We start from the raw sequence: 12,838 nt of genomic DNA, 5'->3' as shown, positions 1-12,838 counted from the left end.
GATCCAGCAGTATGAAATGTAACCAGGATCAGAGAGTCTTGGAAGAGTAAGACTGTAGGGTGGTCAGTACAGTACTGCTGCAAACTAATGAGCTGACTGTATACACATTTCGCCTCTCCTTTTGATACAGGCTAGTCAGATCAGGATAGGGACCACACTGCTCAGCTGAAGTGCAGGAAAGACCAAAGGGACCGAACAAAATGCAGACTTACACTTTGGTTGAACATGTCTGTCTCATGCCGCAGCTGTGTATACTGGCAAAGATGCTGCCGTATCATCTCCACCCTTTCAACTTCTAGTCTCTCAAGCTCCTGGACATGAAGAAAAACAAGTCCATATTTTTCTTGGAAGCTGAGCTTGAAGACCCAGAAAAAGGATGACACACAAAAGGCTGCCAGTCAGTGCGATACTACCCCAGGGTCATACTCTGGGGCTGAATTCTGTGGCTGCACATCCCTCTAATTTGCAGGGAATCAGAGACAGCAAGCAACAGAAGACACTTCAGCCTGAGCCTAGCAACAGAAAAGAAGGTGGAAACCTTTCCAAAACTGAGACAACCGAGGCAGAGAGAGGAAGTACTGTCTTCAGGGATGCTGCAAGCAAGAGGGAATCTACTTCCTGCAAAAAGTTTTGCATGCTTTATTACTAGCTCAAGAAGTTACAGCGATTCCTTAGGGAAGCAGGAGGCTGCACTGGGGTGTATGGCTCAGAGGCATGACTGCCCTTGGTCTAACCAGACACCTGTAAGAGCAGTTGTATCTGTTCATCAGATGATGAGCTGGGACAAGTCTTCACCTTGCTCAGCTGGCAGTAAGCAGACCCTAGCAATGCTTTACTTGAAAAAGGCCAGTGATTTCTAACTTTCCTCCTGATTTCTTCCTTCTCCTTCTCCTGGAATCGGATATTATAATCCAAAATCTGCATTTAGCCCCTTCTTGCCCATCTGAGTGGGAGCAGTGGAAGCAGCATGCTATGGAAGCCTGCCTTTAAACACATACATTGTAATGGACTTTGCTGCATCACTAGAAAGCTCTGCATTCATAGGCACATCAATGGGGCCAAATCTCAAAAAACCTGCCTTCAGAGGGCATTTCTGGTGTTCATTTAATGGGCATCATGGTGGAGCGCAACCTGAGCATCTACAAGCAGGCAGGCTGCTACATTGCCCTCACAGTGCTACCTGCAATTTGTTAAACATCTTTCGGGAAACAGATTTTTCATTACAGCACAAAAATCTCAGGTGGCAGACTATCTGCCTGGGGAGGAAGAGCAAAGGCGTTTATGGTATGGACAGGACTGAGCTCCTGTTGTTGCCAGTTGATGTACTGCCCTTATGGATAAAAGGACCCACTTTGAACTCAGACTCCCTTACTCAGGGCACAGATGTGCAGGACCAGAACACAGAATTGAGTGTGCTAGTGCTGGTAAGCATGCCATATGCAGAACATCTGTTGTATCTGCACCAGAAGCTTCAGGGAGGAAGATATGCAAGGAAACACCATCTTCAGCCCTTGACTCACTCAACTTTGTATTGCATATGAACCGATCTGTATCTGAGCTGATCAGATGCAGACTGTTTTTCAATTTAGATTTTATATTTGTGTGTACCAAGACTTACCTTCAAATGCTTCTCAGCCTGAGTTTCACAACTTACAAAACCTGCTGTGCAGCCTGCAGGCCATGACTCCCCTCTTGAACTGTTACTAGTGCACTTCTGAGTCACACTTCTTTGTGTGTGACTATCACAGCTATCACACCTGGCCATATCTGGACACGGTGGCACTGATGGTCAGTGTCATTTGCAGCACTGAGAAACCACCAGTAAAGGTGAGAGCAGAATCAGATCCCGTATGTATAGGAACAGCAAACTTTCTCTCTCTTGTTCTGCTTTTGGGAAGATATCTGCCTCCTGGTTTTCCATTCTGCCCATCTGTTGTTATTTATTTACTGCAGTTTAAATATCGCACTGACACACTTCCAAATGCCGAGCAATTTATTACTCTGTTTCTTATTAGGGGGAGTTTACAGTTTTGTGTTTGTCCAATGAGAAAGACACATGCAAAAGATATTTTTATTTCCCACTTTTAAAAGCGATGGGCTGTTGTCCAGAAAGGCTCTAAGGAACGACATGAGGGAGGAGCCCTAAAGCCAAATTACAGGTATTTCAAGGAACACAGCTCATCAAAGCTGTATCTTGGCATCTTAGTGACTTAACCCCAAAGGTATGTGCCCTTACAGTGAATACTATGAGCTGTGCTATCCTCAGAGAAACAGAACAATAGGCAATTAAAGCATGCCTTTTCTGAGCTAGCAATACTTGTGAAGAAATTGTAAAATCATGGATTACAAAGATTCATTAATGCATAAATGGATTCAGTGATTTATCACATTCTTCCATGTCTTCCTTGCGTATTATTTCATCCTTCCTGGGGACAATTCCAGTGTTCTGGCCCCCTACGCAGCCCTGAACTGTTTTAATGCCTTCTGCAAAAAAATTATTATATCGTTAGGGGAAGGGAGAAATAAGTTTTTATTAGAACTGAGAACGGGAAATACAATGGGAGATTCATCACCCAATTTTTCACACTGCTTTGCACTGTAGCTAGCTATGACTGATTAATATTATACACAATTACAATTTTGCAATGCTAGACATACAAGATGCTACACAGAGTTACATACCAGAGTGGTGGTCACCATTTCCTCAAACCACTTTGACTGGGCTTGATTGTAAAGATCAACGCAGCGCATCAGGTCATCTCCTGAAAAGTTCAAGGCAGCCACACATTAGTCTTCTGTAGCCAGCGTGCAGTTCAGGTTTTGTAGACAGACACAGAGGGTTACTTCAGTTAAGAAAAAACGGTCATAGACATAAAGTTATCTCTGAAAAATAAAATAATTAAAATGGGAAGGAAATAATAATCAGCTATTGAGCTGCAGGGTAGCACTCTGTAGGTGAGACTGCATTCTAAGACAGGTCTGTTTAAAGTGGGAGCAAAGAGTCAGGCTCAAGCTGTCCAAGATTGACAGATGCTTATTTGCTACCTCAACCCAGCTGCACAGTCATGCACTCTCACGCCTCTGAAGATGCACAATTCCAGCTGAGCTCTGGCTTCCTCCCACATTCAGGACAGTAACACAATAAGCTGCGATTATTTCAAATTTTTCTTTGTTGCAGGTCTCTGCTCTAATGGAGAAGGAAAGGTAGGTGGAAAATCTGGAAGGCGGGTCTCAGAGATTACTGCTTTCCAGTTAGTAAATTCTCTTTTTTCTTTCAATGAGGCTCAGTTACAATTTCCCTAATGATCTGATGATGCCTAAGTCCAGGGCTTAAAGTCACCCTGCTCTTTTAGGTGCAAAAAGGTCTTTATACATAAACTGGGGATGAATCAAGCTTCAAGAACAGGACTCCACAAACAAGTGTCAAAGTAGGAAATGCATCTGGAAATCTCTCATGGACTTAGAACCTGGGGCAGCAACCAGACTCCATGAAGAAACCAGGATTTGGGGCTTAAAGCTTGATAATAAGCCTATCCACCAAGACCGGGGATGCCTAGTCTGACATGAGAAGTCCAAACTCATGGCACTCCCATGCCAGGAGGCTCCTAAGGAGCTATCTGACTTGGGCTTAGCCTCCACTCACCCAAGTGAGTCTGAGCCACTGTACAGCCAGGAAGAGGAAAGCCATGAAACACGCTACGAGAGCAGAAAGCAACGCCACGTATCAGCAACCAGAAGGGCTGGTCTAGAGCTCTCTAGTCCTATCGTCCACTTACAGCAGCCTCATTTCAGAGCCAGATGACTACATGTCGCTGCTGTGCACGTCGCAGCACCCCAGCCAGAGTGTGGGTAGCACTGCCTGTGGGGATGGGGCAGGTCCACCCCTGCCACACACCACAGCAGTGGCACAGAGCGATGGAGAGACTCACACCAAACTCGGGGTTACTTCCATCTGATCTTCTGCTCTCCCTTGCTTGTTCAATAAGTATCTATTACAAATAATTTCTGAGGACCCAAGAGAACAGAGAGAGGCTGTGAATTTGCAGATGGATAAAGAGCATCCCTCATAAAGCTTCCTGTGGCTAACATGTAGCTTGCTTCTCCTCAAATGAACATATAAATGTTCACTTTTTTCACACTGCAAATGCCTCCTCAAATCCCAGACAGCCTATCCTGAAGTTTTAAATGCCTCAGAACTATGAAGGACCACTCTGCCAAGGAGTGGACTCATGAAGGGATGAAACATGGAAGCCCTAGTTAAAATGTGTTTTCAGCAAAGGTACTAACAGAGCTGCACACATCAGCTTTGTGGATCTCAAGAAAGACAATTCCTGATGGATCCTATAGGAGCGGTTTGAGCCTCTGTAAAACACGTGTAGGTGACATCAAGTAGCTGTGTCCTCAGTACAATATAGCACACACACCTCACTATCACCTGAACAGAAATCATTTTAATTGCTACTAGCAGCGGAAAAAAGACAAAAAGCTCACTGTCAAGGAAAAACACAGTAACAACAGGCACCCACATAGTTGTGGGTGACTGATTTAGGAAAGAAGGAACTATGACTTAAGGAGGAAACATCCTCAGCTGAGCTTCTTTGCGTCTGACTTTGAAAGTTTCACAGTTACCTCAGCACATTTTAACAAAACAAAAGGCCAATTCATCCTCCTTTTACTGTTCTCTACCCAATGATCAAAATCATCGTTGTGCGATGTCTGACCTGGAAAAAACTAGGCTTGTTTCTCCAGAGGATTTAATACCAAACAGATCTGTAGCATGGTTCACTTCGACTTTGTAGCTACAATACTAAAAAACAAGAGAGGTGGGTGGATGGGAGGTTGCATCCCATCTTGCTCCTGCTCCCTGCGGGGCTGCGCTTACCTCGCACCACCGAGAGGCACAGGCACTCACCCGCCTGAGTGGACTTCCGTCTCGCTTTCTTAATTTCCTCTTCTGTCTTGTTGCTGAGCTTCACCTCCAGCTGCTGTGTTTTCATTTCCAGGTCCTTCTGTCTCTCTGTCAAGGCTTTCCGGGCCTTGGAGTAAATAAAGAAGAGTCACAGGTTATAGAGGAAAAGTGCTGCCGGCTGCTTTCAGCCATTTCAGACCCCTTCACACACACATACACTTATCAGTAAGAGTTCAGGGACTCTGCATAAAACTGGGTCCTAACGGGGACTCAAGTTCTTAGTACACCCTGTGGTATTCAACAAAGTGGCCTACCACCACAGAGAAGCCGTCACCAACAGATCACAAAAGCATCCCAGCTCTTCACAGGTTCTTAGAAAGGCACAGTATGAGAGACATCGTCAGATTTCTGTGTTTCTTAGTCACTTTTTCACTATTTCTGGAAGAAAGGGGAGCTAGAGCTTCTTCCAAATGTTTTAACCAGCACCACCAAGACAGCTCTCCTATTTGCTTTTCTTAGGATCTAAATTGTTGAAAGAATTTCAAGTCTCTTAGAAAAAAAATTTTAAGTACCTCCTGGATTCAATATATATTTATCAGAAAAAACTGACAATAGAAACTTTTAGACTTATTTCAGAAAAAATTAATTTAGATTCCTGACAATAGTGGTTTGTACTGTAGAAATCAAGAACCTGAGACCCGGTTACAACTAATTATTTAAATTACCTTAAAGTTCTTCAGGCTTTTAAAACCTGATTTATCAGTATCCGTACCGAACTTACACAGGCAAATTAATAAAGTGTTGGAAGAAATAAACATCGCTACCACATATGCATATGGTCACCACATCTGCCAAGGCTGCCTATGTATGCCGAATAAAAATAACTTGGTTTGGAGCGATTTGTTACAAAATAAGCCACATTTATTCTTTATCCAGTTACAGCGTTTCAAACTAGATTCGGATGATTACATTTTGCGAGCACCTTGCAGCCTTCTGCAGTCACAGCAGCCCGCCAGTTACAACAGCCCGGAGGCACCATCCCTCGGCTGGTTTCGAGGGGCAGGTCCCGAAGCCCCACTCGTGCTTTGGCAGGTCACAAGAGGGAGCCGCAGGAAAACCAGCTGCTGAGCAGCTGCGTGCTGCATCAGGCACACTGCAGGCGGTTCTTCCCTTCTTTTATTCCTTCTCGAGGATCTACTAATTCATCCTTTTCAATATCCCTACGGAGGACTGTGTTCCGTTGCAGATATGGCTGTGAAGAACTTTTGTTTTGCTGAAAAATGCCTTCCCTGCATACATACAGACTAGCAACCTTGCGTATCCTGCAATAATTCTGAACCCGGGTTAACTTTCTCATGTGCACGCTGATCTGCAATGAAAGCCCAACCAACCTTCTGAGCTGACTGAGCACGGTACTTTCCTTTCCAACTCACACCCAAGAGCAAACCACAAGAAGATACCATTTGGCCCAAGCGTTTTGGCAGCTGAGGCACGGGGTATCCCGCTTCCTGCCTGCTGTTACACCCACAAAGAGAGAGGACTTTTTGTGGCTCTAACTCCCCCTACATCACAACATCAGCTACCTGCTGGACGCTCGTGCTAAACCAGCCCTGATCCTAGGGTGCCACTGGTGCCTGGGTTCCTCAGGTGAAGATGTTTGCTGTGAGGTGCAGAAAATGGGAACTGGGAGCTGGTTTGTGGCTTGCCGTGCCCAGTTCAGGCTGCCTCCCTCGGCCATCTGCTTCTAGCCACTGCACGAGGAGACCGAGCCAAGCAAGCCCTTGGCCTGACCCTGCTGCTATTCTAAGGCATTTTTTTTTAAATTTTGAGGGCAATAGATGCAACTTCCAGATGCACATGAGCAAGCAGCATTTTCATTATATATACTAGAAATATACCATCCCTAATTGGGAAGGGGAGGATGAAACAAAACCCCAGTTCAGCAGGAATGCATTAGCCCTGCCTGTAGCCCCCAGTTCCCCAAATCTCAGCTAAGCAGCAAACATCTGGGGCCCAGCAAGCATAGCTAACAGCAAGAAACACTCAGCAGAAACCTTTGTGGTTCTCTGTGGCAGAACAGAAATTTTTCATGGGGCAGCTGCTCTAGTGTTGAAACCAGCAGTATCTCATAAAACTCTCCAGTTTGCTCTCTGCTCCCACCTTTTCAACGGCTGCATAGCGGCTGGCCAGGTGCTTCCGTAAGTCTGCAATATGGTGGTCACACTTCTTCATGTCTTTCTTGAAGTTCTCTCTGAAGTTGAGCAGGGGTTTCTCCACCTCGCTCTGAAGCTGGTGACGAAAACAAAGGAAGAAATGGCAATAACGAGGAGCTGAGCACTAATTACTAGCTCTTCTGCTGAGCAGACAGGCCAGAGGAAACGATACACGTGCCATACAGCGATGCTGCTCCTCCCCAAGAGTTCTGACTGAAGCTACTGCAAAACTCAGCTCTTCAGAGTTAACTCCGTTAAGGGAATATTTACTGAAGGGAGCAAAAGGACAGAAACCTTGCCTTCCTCTCTCCCTGTTAAATCTCTTACATGTAAGATCAAACCACAGGTCAAATCCAGAGCATTACCCAGGGTGCTCTGACTCTGGCCTAACCACTGCAACTTGCTTAAAAACCCCAAAATACACAAAGTAAAGCAGCCAACCCTGACTGCAGCAGGGTGAGCCAGCGGACCCTGGTGACATATCTATATTCCCTATATAGTGAAAGGAGATCAAACGTGGGCACATTTTATGTATTTCTGCCAAATATAAAGAGCCTAAACAGAAGCCTGAGTATTTAGTTGAAACTCTTTCAAGGAGTGGCACTACTTAAACCACGAAATGAACTCAGGAGAGATTAATCTAGACAGCACGTGTGACTCGACAGTCAGTAATAACTCTTGATAAGAGTTTGTATCACACTGCTCTTCGACTTTCTGATACACAATTCTGACATCTAGGAAACGTGCTCTGAAGGGATACAGATGTTTCACTTCCCCAGAAGCAACCAAATACTTCCTTTTCTATTATCGCCCCCCCCGTGGGGATGCTGGATTCTGCCAACACAGGCGAGCTGGGTCTGTAATCACCTGACATGGCCCAAAGTGGAACAGTGTCAAATAGCTGCTGAAGGCAAATATTTTTGGCCTTTCTTCAGTGCTATTTTAATGAAAAAGAAAACTTTATTCAAGCTCTCTACAGCCTTCTAATGGAGAGAGGCTACAAAGACAGCCAAGACCCTACAGCACACATTCTAGAGAGGTTAAACAAGCCTAAAGCACACCTTGTTTAGGCAGATAGACTGGCACCACAGTGATCTAATATAGCCTACGGCTATCGGAAGGTCAGATACAAGGGTAACAGGGTCAAACTCTTTTTCACAGGGCCAGGAAATATCACAAGAGACAACCGAGCTTTTGGGAGGTTCAGGTTAAATGTAATTTAAATAGAAAAAAAATAAAAATCACTAGAACGGTAGCTGGGCACTGGAACAGGTTGACCAGAGAGGTCGTGAAATCTCTGTCCTTCGAGATATTCAAGGCTCTGCTAGACAAAGACGTAGCTCACTTGATCCACTAAGTCCTGCTCTGACTCGGGGGGTGGATGATGGACTAGAAAATTATGGACAATATTTTTATGACAGTCTTATCAGGATGGCCCAGGCAAGCTCATAAAGAACGGTTCACAACTCTGTGGTCCAGCATGGTTACACAAGCTCTCTCAAGAACAGAGGTGCAAACCTACAGTGCACTAGGAGCACTGTCAATGCTCAGTGGAACAAGAACTGGAACAGAGAGAAGTTCTGCATGGCTTCAGTGAACTCCAGAAGCAATATATTACAGTTGATCAAGATGTCTGTGTCCAGCTGAGTATGAACTAGCTACACAGCCTGCATTCCCTTCAGACTGCTGCATTAATAAATGGATGAACCTGGGGAAACAACCCAACATGAGTCACCCTCGGTGGAAGAAGTGGCAATGTGACTCATCTGACATAAGCAGGCATCGCTGTGAAAACCCTTATAAAAATCCCCAGGGACAGGGACACACCAAACGGGGGCGTTTCACTGATAGTTCTACTTGCCTAATAGAAAGTAAAGATACTTGTTTACTTCACGTGGGATGGGATATTCTGAGATCCTCATAAAAACGGGAAATGCATCACCAGGAGGCTCAAAATACAAACAAGGCAACTGCTTTCTCCAGTTTTGTGTTTTGGGAATCAGAGAGACTGACTTCTTAGTGAAGGCAGTCATCATTCTTCTAGCATCATTATGTTGCTTGAACTTCCATCTTGCAAGAGGTACCATAAGCTGTCAAAATAGACTCACATGTGAACGACACAGGCTTTTAAATATCAGATTATAGTTGGCCATATTTATTTTTTTCTAGAAGGTCTTGCTAAAAGGCTTTTGAATGCATGTAATAAATGACAAAAACATAAACTACTTTCCTAAGGTCAAGAGATTTAAAGCACCAGTGTATACAGACAACTCTGACACCCGTCACTGAATGGGTGAGAAGTGACAAAGGATTTGATATCTCAAGAAGGCTGCTAAAAGAAGTTATGAGGTATAGGACAGAGACCCTGTACCTCTGTGCCAGTGTGGTAGAGACTCAGGCAGAAAAAAGAGGCATACGGTTAATCCCAATGTTAAATGCTAGAGAAACTACACAGCTGAGTTATCAAAAGGTACACTTCAAAAATTCCTCTGATTTCACAAGTACTTATTTTTTCCCTTGCTCCATCAGCACCATTTCCAGAATGGCTGGTAACACATCACCATATCCAGGCCAGCCCACCATGACTTCAACTAGTACAATACACGTGCATCTTCTTTTCCAGCAGAACTCACCTCCTGGAGCTCAGTGAAGGATAATTAGATAGCTGGAGAAGAGCTTCAGTGCCGTGACAGCCTTCCTGAAGTATTCCTCGTGTGCATGTATCTACAGCTGCCATGCTAGTCTGCACAGGCATTAGTACTGTACTAATATGTTATGTCCGAGCACCACGAGAGTGCTGTCACCTTCTCTGATCTGTTCCGTCACCCCCACTGTAATGGTGCTATGAAGGACTGTCACAGGACTTGTTCAACGTCTTCATGGCTGGTGTTTATGTTTGAATACCCTTGGCGTGCTCTGCACCGTGCTGACTGCTTGTGCCAGCAGTGACTGGTTTCGTTCGACGACCAACAAGAAATGTTAATTACTAATTCTAAGAATAACTTCTCTGAAAGTAACAGCAATAATCAATATGTTTAAAAACTCTGTTAATAGAAGAAAGTTGGAACTAGGAACTCCCAAAGCAGGTATGGGAAGAGCGGGGAGAGTTCAGGGGGTGCTACAGGAGTTTCTGTGCACAGCTTAAGGAAAAGTAAAACAATGACAGAGCCCCTATACATTGCCTGCCTACACATACACACCACTCCAGGGTGCATTTCTTCCTCTTGGAAAACAATACGGGATGACAACGGGGAGTAAAAAGTATTTTACTAATTACAGCCCTGAAGTAGAAGTCTGAAGCAGAGCAGCAGGTTACCAAGGCAGCAGCTGGTTGCCTCAGTAACCTCTGCATAATCGCTTACAAACGGTGCAGAGCTATAATTTTCCTCCAGAACATGGCTGTTGTGCTCAGGTATCTGCCACTGTGTTGAACTTGATCACCCACAGAGGTTAACACAATGAAACCGCACACGTGAATATGTCAGATGTGGTAGGAAAAAAACAGATAAATACCGTAATTTCTACAAGAAATGTCCTTGGGCATCACTTGAGAGTAGATCCAAAAATAACATGAAATAAAAGTTCCCTGTGCACTTTTCAGAAAGGCTAATGATACAAAGAAGTCAAGAGTCCTGGTTCTCTTCCTTCTAGACAGATACAGTAGATTCCAGTTGAGAAGCTAAATATTACTTTGTATTTCTTCCTCTACAGAAGTAATGTGTACAAGCTCTAGGTAAATTTACTTGAACAGGCTGGAACTTAGAGCCCTACGTGAATAACCTCTAGAATCAGTTTTCCTTCTTTTTTTATGAAAAATTAAGGCTAGATGTGTTTTAACTTACTCATCAGGTAGGTTAAATGAACTATGATTTTGTCAGGAAGAACAGATGGGGTTTCAGTAAGTTTGTTAACCAACATGTTCATTCTTCTAAATCTGTACCATATGCATGTGTATTTTCCCCACTAACAAGCACTGAAGGGAGATCCACATCAATTACAGGGCAAAAATATTTGCAAAATGAAGAACTATTTACCTTAGAAGAAAATTTGAGATGAACCTCTGCTTCATCAGCTAGACTCTTCTTTAGCTGAGCCCAAGCCTCTCCTAGTGTGCTGAAAAAACAGTGACAATGATCAAAGCCCCATCTTCTGCACATCCTCCCAGCGAGATCTGTCAGACAGACACCGTATCTTGCTCAGCAAAATCGCAGAAAAGTGATAGTAGAAATCTGAGAAGATAACTGATCTCTGTGACCAAGGCAGAACTATATCAGCATTGTATGCAGCAGATCTGTGAAAACACTGTTCACAATGATCTCCAGTTACAGAGATGCCACAGTCTCCATAAGCAAGATACTTCAGGATCTTATCCTTACCATAACAAAGTTTTTCTTTGCTAATCTTTAAAATATATCTTCACCAATGCAGTTTTTCCATTGACTCTTCTACTTTACACCCGACTTTTGGTGAACAGATTATTCTACTTCTCCTTGGAGCAGCTTTTCAATATTTGAAAATTACTCTATCTTCTTTTTCCTTCAGACATATTATTTTCTAGATGACGGCAGGTTAGGTGTGCTCCTCTAGACCCCCTCCAGCAGCGTAGATTCCTCTTAAAGCACATAACCAGAACTACACCATCTTCCAGCGGAAGTCTTCCAGTTGCTAAACTGGTAACAGATTATTTTGTATCAGACACACTTTCCTCTGCATATCTATGCTTTTTTAGACAACAGCGCGAAGTTGTTGATGAATAAGCTTGTGATTCACTACAGCCAGATCCTTCTCCCACAGACCGTTATGTAACTGTATCTTTAACATCCTGTGAAAGTATAAAACCTGGTACTTTGTCCTCATTGAAACACATCTTCATTATTTTCAGTTAATTTCTCTAGTTTAACAGAGTAATTCAAATTGCAATCTTTTCTTCAAATTGTACATACCATCCTTCCAACCTTTGCCTCATCTCTGATTACAGTAAACCCAGTATTTATTCTATCATAGGTCATTAACAAAAACATTGAAAAATACCTGGAACTGGGACGAACCATATGGGATCTCACTCCACAGCTACTTTCTGCACTTTTTATAAGTAGCGGGTATGACTTCTTACCTAGTTTTGCACCTCAGGCTTTATTTAGGCCACATTTCTCTTGCCGGCCTACAAGAATCTCTCATTGCAAAAAGCTATACTAAACTAAGAGCTATGATGCTGACTACTTCTGTTACTCCATCACTGGTAGAATTTAAGTTGGCTTGACATCGTATGCATCCACAATAACTGTTCATCACCTTAGTTTTCACTAAGTGCTTCTAGAAAGCCTGATGGTTTATTCCACCACTTTGCAGAGGTTAAATAAAGCTGAGCGATCTACCATTTCCTGGCTCCTTCTCTCTCCCACAACTCCTTTTCAAAGACAGTCCTATTTGTCACTTCCTGACAGCCTGAAAAATTGCCTGTCATCTGCAGTTTCAAAATAATGATCTGTAATCTCTGATGTTGCTCCAATGACTGAGTCTTCAAGTACGGTGGTCATCACAGCTAAACAACCTGAGATTGTTTCACTTACCTAAGTGCTCCCAGCTCTTCTTCCTTAGTCCCACCCTGAGGTCCCTCCTCCCACCATCCAGTTCTCACTGGCACTATTTTAAGAAGGCATTTCAGCCTGCTAAGTATCTTCTGCATCTCTTGTCCAAATACAATGCCTTAAGTGAC

General features: G+C 43.7%; 1 protein-coding gene across 5 annotated transcripts in view; it reads right to left on the bottom strand.

The window, feature by feature from the left end:
- GAS7 (growth arrest specific 7) overlaps window positions 1-12,838 on the bottom strand; it is a 103,305-nt gene that overhangs the window by 9,476 nt on the left and 80,991 nt on the right. For all 5 annotated transcript variants that reach the window (XM_080380782.1, XM_080380781.1, XM_080380783.1 and 2 more), the window contains 5 exons: window positions 11,157-11,235; window positions 7,070-7,198; window positions 4,913-5,036; window positions 2,683-2,762; window positions 213-311 (listed from right to left, as the gene is read on the bottom strand). In XM_080380782.1, coding sequence (XP_080236908.1) covers window positions 213-311; window positions 2,683-2,762; window positions 4,913-5,036; window positions 7,070-7,198; window positions 11,157-11,235 — 511 coding nt within the window. The remainder of the gene's footprint in view (window positions 1-212; window positions 312-2,682; window positions 2,763-4,912; window positions 5,037-7,069; window positions 7,199-11,156; window positions 11,236-12,838) is intronic.

The sequence above is a fragment of the Falco punctatus genome (genome assembly GCF_963210335.1).
Source record: "Falco punctatus genome assembly, chromosome: 1".
Taxonomy (NCBI): domain Eukaryota; kingdom Metazoa; phylum Chordata; class Aves; order Falconiformes; family Falconidae; genus Falco; species Falco punctatus.
The sequence above is the reverse complement of the archived record's forward strand: the minus strand, read 5'-3'. Positions and strand labels throughout refer to the sequence as shown.